At 43.8% G+C, this 12,425-nt stretch overlaps 1 protein-coding gene across 2 annotated transcripts in view; it reads right to left on the bottom strand.

Annotated features, from left to right (window-relative positions):
* The window catches only part of CSNK2A1 (casein kinase 2 alpha 1), a 373,872-nt gene that overhangs the window by 31,963 nt on the left and 329,484 nt on the right, over positions 1 to 12,425 (bottom strand). For both annotated transcript variants that reach the window (XM_069650948.1, XM_069650949.1), the window contains exon 9: positions 4,590 to 4,691. In XM_069650948.1, the coding sequence (XP_069507049.1) occupies positions 4,590 to 4,691 (102 nt within the window). The remainder of the gene's footprint in view (positions 1 to 4,589; positions 4,692 to 12,425) is intronic.

The following is a 12,425-nucleotide window of genomic DNA, read 5'->3' as shown; positions in this document are numbered from 1 at the left end:
AAAGCAGCACAGCTGTGGTGATTACTGTCAAAGATATGGAATACGTCGGAGGACCAATCCCCTCGAAAGTAAGTTATTGGTTACATCAATCTGTGTTCCACTGATCTAAACCTTTTTTTTTTTATAGTTTTACAACATTACGTCTTACTCAACTAGTATAACTGAGGGTTCCCCTGAAGGTAGTTATCGGTTTATACTGTTCCATGATTTTGTGTTCACCTATTCTGAAAAGTATCCATGTAACAGGGTTGGTTTACTAAGTGAATTCTTAACTGAGTCACTGATGACCGACAGGGTCTACTCCCCTTGACATACTGTAAAGTAACCTAAAAGTAAATTATGGTTTTACTCCCCCTGAATAGGTGTTCTATTCTAAAATGTGTATGAATAGATCAGACTTACCTTAAAAAAAATAAATAAAAAAATTTTAAAAAAAACTTGCCGAATCTGAAAAAGCTCTTTGCTTTGGTCTGTGTACCTTCAAGCATTGTGTTTTGTTTTTATATTGGGTTTATGATTCTATGACAAAGTACTTACTCACCAAGACCTACTGTTAGGGAGCATCCTCAGAAATGTCTTAATTTCCTTCTACCTTAGAGACCCTCTCCCCCCCAGTTCTTTTGCTGGACTTTAGGACTTTCTATCTCATGTAATTTTAATGTGATTTATTCTGTTTCTTTTGACTTTGTAGTCTGACAAACTCCATGGGCATCATCTTTACATTGTGTCACACAGCATCTTCAGTGCAGTGGCACAGGGAAGCTTTAGATTTCCCAAAGGTTTTAAATACCTTCTCTTGGTGAAACTGTTTCCAAGAGCAGTAAAGAGAAATTGACTTTACTTCCAATTTTTAACTTTCTAGACCCAGCACACAATATGGTGCTGGAGGGGTTACTTAGTATCCCCTTTGTAGAAAGGGTAACCCAAAAATGTTACATCATAAACTAGACAATTAATGGCTGGTGGCAGTCGGTTTACTTTTTACAACCATTGTGTGTGTTTACTGTGGGCTAGGTGCGCAACCAAGATAAGCCACAAATGCGTGCCCATTTAGTCAAAATGGCCCCGGCTTTTTTCCGCCATTTCTTGTCGGAAAGGTCTTGAGATTTACTCTGAGCACCAAACCAGGTTTGGTCCCTTTGTTTGGTCTTTGGCAGGCTTCACTAGTGAAACCCGCCTCTGGCTCCAGTATGTCTGGCAGGGGCAGTGAGGGAGGTGCCTGAAACTGCCTGTGCTTAATCCCCTTGGTTACAGGAATGACCCCAAAGTGATAGGCCGGCTGGCTGTCCGGCAAGCACAGCCACCCTGATGTGTGATTGACAGCTAGGCTGGAATGAATGGGAGAAACCTGCATAAAAAGGCAAGGATTTTTTGCTTGGAAGACAGTCAACCACTGGATGAAGAAGTCAGAAAAAGAACTTGGATGAGACGCCTGTTGCTGTGCTGAAGCGCCGAATTCGCCTCGACAAGAAGCCCTACAAGGACTTCTCCCTTTGAGTTGGCGGGACCAATAATCTCCAAAGTAAGCCTGTCTGTCCATCCTCTCGAAGCTGGTTGTATTTCCACTGCTGCTGGAACCGAAGTGCCAGGGAGAGGAACACCAGATGGTGTGTGTTGCTTTTAAGTCGGACCCGAGCGATAGGAAGATCCTCCGGACTTCCCTGATGCAGGACTGACCAGGCCAGAGTCACAACAGAGTGCTGGACCCCAGATGCAAGGACAGTGAAGTGGTATCAGAGAACCACATTGTTGCTATTTTCTGTCAGACGCGAGGAGCTGAAACGGAAGGACCGCTGAATTGAGGTTTGCCCATTGCTGCCACGGACCTTCCCATTGCAGAGCAGGAGTCCCCAGACGCCCTCACTCTTGTCGCCACGACTGAGGCTTAAGAACAGGATCTGCAGAGCTGTATAGGAACAGAAGCCAGCTGGAACCATTTCTTCTAACCAGAGGTACTGTAAAGTCTAAGAACGTACCTCTTGTTGTGGAGCCTTACTTGCCCTCAGTTGAGCCCGGTCTTGGTTACCTTGCAGAGTTGCTAAATCTTCGCCCCACACAAGCCTCCCAGCTTGTGGCCCTTCGTGTTCTACATTTCTACAAACATTTCTAAAACATTGTGCAAGACTGTTTTACCTACCTGCAAAGATGATCTTCAGCTCCCCTTGACATTGTGCAATTAACATCGGTTGTCCTGGCTCCCTGAGAGACTCCTCTTTACCTCCGACTTAGTGCTTTGACCTTTTCCCCAGGAAAGGGTTAATTTACTCTGCATTGGAAGGTTTTTAAAAGTACTTACCAGTTTGTGAATTTTTTGTTGACCTTTGTTTTATTCCTCTATTCCATCTTTTGCAACAAACTCAGTATTGCTCTAAATGTACCAGTGATAAATCAATGTCCACAGTGTCCTAGCTATTTAAGTCACATGAGGGTGTAGGAAGTTTGTGTGCCATCCCCAAAGGGTATCCTCCAATTTAGAGAAACTAAGAGTGTGTTTTGAAGTATATTAGGTGTTATATAAGCCTTTTTCAGAAAGGGGGCAAAACATGTAACTGACTGAAATAATTTAATTGTTTTATCAAGAAAACGAGTATAAGTGTTCATTTGGATCACTATTACAACCTTACTGCTCACATTGACCCCTCTTGAGATAAGCCTGGCTGCTCAGCCACACCACCAACCTGTGTAGTTCAGACTTATACCAAAGGTTGGGTCCCTATTGCCAGGAGGTCAAAGTTGTTTTAGTGCACCCAAAGGGTACTGCATACAATCTTGCCTAATATTTACCTTGGCCTATTTGTAGCTATAATAAACGTTTATTTCTTACAATACATAGTGTTGCAGTGCTTCTTCTGACCATTTGCATGCTACAGGTTATTTGTACTTCCCTACAGCTCCTTTTCCCTCCTAAAAAGAGCCTGGCTGCTCCCTCAACGCTACCAAAAACTCAAGGAGGGGGTTTTTGTACTGTCTCAGTTGTATGAGCATTACAGAGGACTATTTAAAAGCCTGCGAGTAATAAGACTAAAATGTCACCAAGGTAAAAATGCCACCAGCCATTCAAATAATCTTGCAATTGTAACAAAAATGTTACCAGTTAAATAGTATACATTGTATCCCCCAGCACTCCACATAAGGTGGGTTGCTGGCTCACTTAAATCAATGTAAAGGGGATGAAATCCCACTTTACTTCAAATACAATACAACTTACAAATACAGTGTAGGTAACCCAAGAAATAAGAATTAAAAAAGGAAGTCACTGCATTTAAAATGCTGGGTGCTGCCCTAGTACATTACAGTCAGTCCAACGTAATAGGAAACTATAGCTCCAATTACACTATTGAGTCATAAAAAGGTCACCCATTTAAAATAATAAAAAAAAGGGTAAAAGACTAGGTTAGAGGGGAAAAAGGTTCCCTCTCACCTAAGAACAAGGTACAATATTTACTGAGTCCAAGCAATAAAGTTCTGGGGTTGACACAGGTCAGCAAGATTTATCATAATTATGATAATCTTACCGAACAGCACCTTATTCATGACCCCTTATGTTTTAAATGTAGTATATATTTGCCCTAATGTTTTATAGATTTTTCTCAAAGCGCGCCGTCCCATCAATTCTGAACCATGCCTACATGGTCTAGGGACTGGTGATTGTTCCTGCATTGGCCTACTGGGTGCTGAAATGATTTGATGTCTGGGGTCCTCTCTCTCCTCACCCCTTAGCATTCAAACGCCTGAAACATTTACCCAACAGCGTTCACCCAGACCCAAAGCCTGTGAGTCTACAGGGAGACTTCTTTAACAAGTAGCAATATTGGTTGGTAAAAAGGGTCAAGGACTTCGAAGAGGACTTCCTCTGGAACATTTGAACTGCAGCGTGTGCCTACTTGTTTTGCCCTCCAATCTGACAGACACTTAGAACTAGATAGGGATAGACTTCTGAAGTGTTAGGCCTCTGAAAATAATTACAAGTATTTACCTGATTTATGATGGTTTTGTTTCATCCACCTTTACCTGAAATAGATATTCTGAAAGTTACTACAAAAGTTTCACGTACCTTTGAACTGCATACTGCTATGCTACACTTTTTACAAAAGTGATATACTTGCTGTGAATAATGCATTGGTTTTTGTAAAGTGACTTATTGTGTGTTATAGTACTTTTTACTTACCTTAGTGTATATATAAAACAAACCATTATTTTTGTATGACCGTCAGTGTTTCTTTGCATGTGTAACTCAAGTTCATTGTACTGCCTACAGCCCTTTCTCCCTCCTAAGATCAGCCCGACTGCTCAGCCATTGCAACCAACTAAGCTTGTGTGGTTTATGCCTTATACGAAAAGTTGGAGCCCTCTCAGTCTTCAAGTCCCACAATAGGTCAAATAAGATCTTCTTAGCATTTATTCAAGACGGAGCAACTTTTACCTGAAGGTGAACTACCATCACTCAATCTCTTGGGAAAATTGCCAGTATTCAATCAGGAAGTCAAGGATAAAGCAATGTAGGCCCAACATGACTTGCTCTCCACCTTTGGACTGAACTATATTTTTACTTTTATGCTAGGGAGGCTCTAATTTAGTGTTTCAATCACCTGATCATAGTTGTCATGCCCATGGAAAAAGGGTTCTTTTCGAAAGATCATGCTGGCGAGCATACATCCCAGGCTCCACATATCCAAGCTGTAATCGTACATCTAGAACAAGGAAAGAAGAACACACAAAAACGTGTATTAAGACTCATTTGCAAACCATTCGTTTTTTACAGCAACAAGCGTTTAACTAAAGTTACAGAGCCACACTTTTCCAAGATTCCGAGCCAGCTGCAACCAAAGAGGTCATATGCAATTCTCCACCAATAGTGTCCCAAAACAGCGGTCATTGTATCCACATGCTTAAACTAGCCTTGCTGCTGAAGCAGGGGATCATTGTTTTGTTTCGTTGCATACAAAATTGTGTCAATTGACCAAGTGCATGCATTTGTGACCATTTTCTAAGTAGTTAGACTTTTCCATTGCCCTCTATGAGGGGGTTGCAAAACCATCTACTATAAGGGTATGCTAGGCACTAAAAGGATAGATCAAACTGTTTGGTAGTAGCTATGGCAGAGCAGTCTAGTTAACAAAGGAAAGACTGATGGATAGATGTATGCTCCCAATAGACAGTTGAAGAGTTTACAGTGATGGGCTGAAAAATACATACTCTAATAAAGGGTTACACAAACACTGTTCAAAAGGACGTTAGTTGTAAAAAGGCAGCATATGTATAAAATCAAAGGGGCATAAGTAGACTATGTAATACTCATCTAAATGTACCAGTAAACTGTACAATTGAGTGCCAAGGGGTGAGGAGGAAGAGGACCCTAGACATTTCGGGGCCCAGTATGCCAATGCAGGATAAATCACCAATCCCTAGAACCGTGTTAGGCAAGATTGTATGCAGTACCCTGTGGGCGACTGCACCAGCCTTTTCCTCTTGGCAATAGTTAACCCAACCTTTGGTATAAGCATGTACTACACAAGTTGGTAGAGTGACTGAGCAGCCAGGTTTATCTCAAATAGGAGTCAATGTGAGCTGTAGGGTTCTTACACAGATTCAAGGTGACAAGTATCCAAATAAACGCTTCACTCAAGGTTTCTTGATTAAACAGTATTAAACAGTTGAATAAGCCTTCTTTAGAAGGGAGCAAATTTATGTAATATACTTCAGAAATACTCAGTTTCAGTAAATACCCATTTGGGATAGCACACAGACACTGCGTACACCCAGAGGTGACTTAATAACTGACACTGTGGATATTGACATATCACTGGTACATTTAGAGCAATACTGAGGTCAGTGTCAAAAGGAGATGAGGGAATACAACATAGGTTAACAAATATTCTTCAGCAGGTAAGTACTTTTTGAACCCTCCAATGCAAAGTAAATGAACCCTTTCCCAGCTACACAAGTTATCTGTGTGACTTTTGTTGAGGGATAGTTAAAGCACAAAGTCAGAGGTAAGAAGAGTCTTTCAGGGAGCCAGGAAAGCCAATGTTAATTGAGCAAAAGTCTAGGTGAGCTGAAGCACTTCTTGCAGGTAGGTAAAAAGGCTTGCAATGTTTTAGAAATCTTTGTAGAAAAAGAAATCACTATAGGGCCTCAAGCTGGGAGGCTTGTGAGGGACAAAGCTGCAAGAAACTCTGCAAAAGCAACTGTTAGGCAGAATCACCTGCAGTACCCTTTGGGAACACTACAGGCAATTAATACTACACGTGCAAGCACACTTTCTCCTTTGGTACAAGCCCATACTACACAGTAAAGTGGTAGTGATGGCTGAGCAGCCAGACTTATCTCAAGAGTTTAAGTGAGCAGTAGAACAAGTTACACAAAGGACCAACTAATACAGTGATTCAAACACTTACTCAAGGTTACTTGGCAAAAGAATATACATTTATTTACTCAGTTAGAAAACATTACACTAGCAAGAGCAGCTCCATATCGCCCACTAATAAACCACAAATACACAGCCAGTAAGTACTTGAACAAGTTTAACTCTGCTGAAGTGGGAACAAAATGGCACTTCAGATACTTACTAAAGAGGTAAAATGACAAGGTTATAAGAACAGACAGCCAAAATACATTCATAGGCAGGGCAAAGGGTTTCAGTTCAATAAAACCAACAATTCTTCTCATAGGCCTGGGTCAAAGTCATTGGTTCAGAGTCTTTGTATATGACAGCACAGTTCTGGTAGATAACGGTTAAGTCTTTGCCACGGAGTTTAGAAGAATTTGGCTAGGCGAAAAGTTTGACGAATGTTTAGGGAAGCACAAGCCTTTGAAGTTGAGGAAAGTTTCACGCACTTTCTCGATGGCCGAAAATAGTTACGGACCGCATTTGCACAGTACTTTTTAAATGAAGAAAGCTGTAGCTGAGGCAGTTGTTCCTGGCAGTTCGAGCAGATTTCAACGTTCCTGAGCTTCAGTCGTGGGGAAAAGGACCACGTCGGGAGGCTCCTGCACTGCCCAGGGATGAGGCCAAAAGCTGCAGCAAGACATCTGTTTAAAGTGTGAGTGCCTTAAAGTCCACAAGCTGGTTTCCTTCCCTCTGGCTATCCGGTTTTCAACAGCACTCTGATGAAAATTCGACCAGATGGGGACGGTGTCCAGGTGGCTTACGAGTTGGTTGTTTCCAACAAACTTATTGTTCCAAACAAACTCAAGGGAAGAAGTTAACGTTGAAGGGCTTCTCTGTCGATTGGAGTTTCAGGCAATTCGGACATGCAGCAGTGCTTCACCTGTCATCCAGGAGTTGCAGCAGTCCTCTTCCTCAAGCTAGACTTCGGTTCTTTGGTTCCAGTGGTCGACTCTGCTTTACAAGTCCCAGAGACCTGCTTTTAAACAGTTTTCCCCCATTCATTCCAGCCTGGCTGTCACTCATACAGCAGGGTGGCTGCCCCTGCCGGATAGCCACCCGGCCAATCACGCCAGAGTGAATTCAGGTCTCCTAGGAGACTAAGCAGAGGGAGTTTCGGGCACCGCCCCAGACACTCAGGCACCAGAGGAGGGCTTCAGCACTGAAGCCACCAAAGGCCAACACACAAAGGAACCAAACCTGGTTTGGTGCGCAGAGACAAACACAAGGAGGACTTTTCCTAAAAGAAATACCGAAAAAAGATGGCCGGAGTGTTTTTACAGATAGGTCTTGGGCGCCATATGGAAAAACATGGCCGACCCGATTTTTAACTACCGTTGTTAGCGGTCGGGAAAAATCACAGTAGTTGATCTAAACCACTGCCACCATGCATTTAAAGTAGGAAAAGGCAACAATTTACTGTTACATGAGTGTTTTGACTCGGGGAAGCTAGGCAACCCCTCCATAGTAAGATGGTGAGTGTTGGGTCAGTAAATTTAAAAGAGACTAGTAAAGTCAATTTAACTTTACATACCCTGGGAGACGGTAGTCCGTCCCAGAGAAGGCATTTAAACGTTGGGGAGTCAGAAATACACCCCTGTGCCACTGCACAGAAGGTGCTGTGTGACACAGAAAAAGATGCCACTGGAGTGGTTTTAAAACTCCATAACCAAAACACAAGTAAAAAAACGCACACAAAATACATGCAAGAGTGGGGAAAAAAAGACAGATAGCAAGGCTACACAAGAAAAGGTAAGCAACCCCTTAGTTTTACAGTACCTTTGGTTTGAAGAAATTGGTTCCAGCTGGCTTCTGTTCCAGTTTTAGGTCTTCAGATCCTGTTGTTCCTGGGCCCCAGTCGTGGGGACAGAGGGAGGACGTCCTGCACTACGAATTGAAGGTTGGCGGCAGCAATGGTCAAACTTCAGATCAGCAGCACTTCGCGGTTTCAGCTTCTCTCACAAATAGCACAACTGTTCTCTGATACCTTTATGGACTTTCCTCGCATCTGGGGTTTAGCCCTCTCTTGAGGTGGCTCAGGCGTTGTCAGTCCTGATTCATGAGAGTCAGCAAAGCTTCACCGGGCAAACCAACGGTCCAGGAGTTGCAGCAAGCCTCTCTTCCAAGTTCTTCGGATTACTTTGTCCAGTGGTCGACTCTGCCTTCCAAGCCGAAAGCCTCGCCTTTTATACATGTTAGTTAATGTTAAAGGACATTTGTACCGCGCACTATCACCACCGGAGTGGTCCCCCGGCGGCTCTGAAAGAGGGAGAGGTGGTTTAGTGGGTGGAGGCCGGAAAAGTGCAAGATTGCAGTGATGTGCTGTTGGCAGCCTCAGCCCGGTGGTTCCGTCGGCTAGGCCTGGGTGTATGCAGCCGGTAGTCGTGTGCTGATGTGCGATTGTTTTGTTGTTGCAGTGTAGTGAAGTTTGTGCGGTTTGTTGTGCTGGAGGTTTGTGGTTGTGTTTGGTTTGGAGTTTGAGAGGTGTATGCAGAGAAGGAAATTGTTAGTGGTATTGGTTATTTGGCATCTATCCTGGATTGACCGGTTGGGCTCGGTAATCTTACACAACGGGGTGCTTGTGCACCCTGTGCCTCAGAAGGTATGTGCCCGTTTTGCATCGAGGCCGCTTGAGCATTTAGCTGTCCCCTCCGTCCGCTCCCTCAATAACTTTGCATGCTCCTCACCCCCACCCACATGACCAGCGCCCCTGCTAGTGTCCATACTTCCGATTGTGTGGTGACTGGTGATATCTCGTCCGTTCCACAACCCCGTGGTACCTAGTTGTAGCTGTACGGGCGGTGGGGGATGGTAAGGATTGGCTGGGGTTGTTGCCTCTGTCTCCCTAGGTCTCGCAGGTGGACCCCTGTGTCCAGCGTCAGCCCTACTGGTGCTCAGAGTACGTGTCGGTTCTAGGGGCTTGTCAATGTCCTTTCCTGTTGAGTCATTTGTCTTATTGTTGTTTCGGTTTTAGTCTTTGGTGTTGAAGAGCCAGGTTTTTAGTAATTTTCTGAATTTAAGGTGATCTTTGGTGTTCCTTATTACTTTTGGGATGATGTTCCAGGTTTTCGTGGCTAAGTGGTAGAAGGCGGTGCCTCCGAGTTTTTTCTTGATGTAAGGTTTTTGTTCCAGTCGGATTTCGTTGGTTGACCTGAGCGGTCTCGTTGGCTTGTAGATTGTTATTTTCTTTTATAGGAATTCTGCTCCTTGTCCGCAGATTGCCCTGTGCGTTATGCACATTGTTTTAAAGGTGATACAGTGTTTTACTGGGAGCCAGTGTAGTGTTTTTAGGGCCAGGGTGATGTGGTCTCTTCTAGATAGTTTGAGGAGTAGTCTGGCTGCTGTGTTTTGGATCCGTTGTAGCTTCTTCAGTAGGTATTCTGGTATACCGAGGTAGAGGAACTTGGCTGAACCATTGGTCCACCAGCTTATCTGTCCTAGGCAAAAGATGGGCATCAGTCATGGTGACTGTATTAAGGGCTCTAGAGTCCACACAGAATGTCAACTCCTTGGATCCTGCCCTTGGTACTAGTACAACTGAACTAGGTCATAGACTTGTAGATGGCTCTATTACCCCAAGATCAAGCATCTTCTTGACCTCTTCCTTTATGCGGGTTCTTGCATGGTCTGACATTCTGTAGCCCCTGCTTTTGACAGGGAGACAGTCACCAGATGACAACGTGCTGGCCCCAAGGAGTCAAGCCTGGCGTCAGTGAAAACATGGAGGTAAACTGATTTAACAACTTTGCACCCCTCCTGCTGCTCCAGTCAGATCAGAAGAGATTAACTCCTATTTTTCCATCTTGAGGCTGTCATCTGAGAAGGTCAGGTAGAGGATCACTCTCCTCTTGATCAGAGGCTAAGAGCAAAACTCCCAGTTCTGGTCTGGATACATATGCCTTTAGGCGGTTAGTGTGAAAGAACCTAGGGGCCTCCTTGGGATTGCCCAAGTCCACTAAGGAATTGACTTCTTCAGGTTTGTCCACAACCTTGAAGGGTCCAATCCATTGGTCCTGTAAGGCCCTCTGCCTTGTAGGTACCATAACTAGATCTAGCAAGAGTAAACCCCACCATTTTGGCCTTCTGGTCATGCCAAGGTTTAACCAGAGCCTGACCTGCTTTCAAGTTATCAGAAGCTCCTGTCATGTGCGTCGTTCTCCTTTGGAGACCCAACACAGTGAGTAACTCTCACTGGCTTGAGGGACCGAGTACGCCAACCCTTCCTTGATTAGGGCCAATGGACCCCTAACCGGATGACCATAGAGGAGCTCAAAGGGGCTGAAACCAACCTGTTCCTGAGGGACTTCTCTATAAGCAAGAAGGAACGGCTGAAGAAGGTCACACTTTCTTCTAAGGGGTTCCTCTAAAGCACCAATCATGCTCTTCATAGTTCTATTAATCCTCACCACCAACCCATTGGTTTGAGGATGGTAGGCTGTTGAGAACTAGTAAGTCTCTTCAGTTTTTCCACATGCTCTTTTTTGCTTCCTAACGCAAGGCGAGTGCCCGCGTGCAGCGTTATTCCATTGGGATATATTTTGTGTTTTATTGGCAAAATAGTTGTGCTCCCAGCCCTTGTGCCCGTCTCCTCACTTCCCCACCAGCACCCACTTCCCGATTCCCTCCCGCCTCCCCTGATTGGGGAGTCTACCTGGTCATAACTGACCTTACCAGTGCAGCCCTCTGCCCGTTCAGCCCCTGCATCTAAGAGCCCCAATGCAAAGGGCGGCTCCATATAGTGTCTGCAGGTGTCAGCAGGGGAAGCCAGTGGCCAGCAGTCAACCAGCAGATACAACCATGGTAGGAGTGGTTGTGGTGAAGGATAGGTAAACAGGAGGGAAGGCCCTATGTATTGGGAAGGTCAGGTAAAGGGACCAAAAATGCTATTATACGAACAAGGAACTGACCTCATCCAGACAAAAATATTTTTACACACACTATTACTTCCCGTGTGGTTGTTTACAGAAGGCTTAAGGCTAATTTGCCTGTATAACAATGAATGTAGAACCAAAATACTCTGGATATCTGATTAGTTTGATATCTCAGGCTACCCCGAAGCATCCAGTGTTACTGCCTTGGAGCAAAAACAATAAAGAAAACTGCTGTAATAGCTTAGTGGCTATTTATTAATTTTGCAGTTATTGTCTAACAAGTAAAAATGATCTCCAAAAAGGAGTATTTACAGAAATGACACTTTCAAAAGAATCAGTGACCATTAGTGTGCATAATAAATTACATCAGATAGTGTAAGACATACACTCAAGTGTTGGCATGGAATGAACATTTTCAAACAAAAACCATCCACAAAATATATAGCTGAATAAACAGTCTATCCAATAAAAAACGGGACAAAGGAAGAAAAAAGAAAAACAAAACCCCAACACGTCCTGATTGTATGTGGTAGGGAAAAGCAACCAAATACGTCCCCCACCAGAGTCTGGTGTATTTGTGGCCACGGCTAGTGAACCAGGTGTCAAGTCCTATGGTTCAGGGACCAAGGTGTTCATGATTCCAAACCAGTGCCAAAGGTAAGGTCCTCCTGGTAGCTTGAGGATCAACTGGTGGGAGTTGTATAGAGATCAATCCTGTGGTGAAGGATAGAGCAATCACTCTACCCTGGAAGCCCTACCACTTTACAATCTAGCTTGCACATTAGGTTGGCTTTTGAGGGGCTGCTCAATCGTGGCAACACTAGAGCCATAAGCTTCTCACAGTAGTTTCTCGTGCAATTTTTTTTGTTAGAATATTATTACTTCATTAGCTGTCGCATCCAGCTGAGAAAGGTGGTAAGTAAGCCAACTGAACCACCTATAAAACTTTGATCCATCAAAAACTCAGACATTGGACTGCGCCAGTAATTTTGGGGGGTTCATTAATTATTATAAATTGTTCGATGATAAATCACCCTTTGTGATAACATGTTTCGGGTTTCATAGCCTTTCTCAAATCAGGGCCTGTTTCTACTCATATATATATATATATATACAAATTAATTGTTCATATTGAATATAAAGTTATGTACAATTATTGTTGTAGG

The sequence above is a fragment of the Ambystoma mexicanum genome, chromosome 3p (assembly GCF_040938575.1).
Source record: "Ambystoma mexicanum isolate Mex_15411 chromosome 3p, UKY_AmexF1_1, whole genome shotgun sequence".
NCBI classification, from domain to species: Eukaryota; Metazoa; Chordata; class Amphibia; order Caudata; family Ambystomatidae; genus Ambystoma; species Ambystoma mexicanum.
This window is presented reverse-complemented; position numbering and strand designations above follow the sequence as displayed.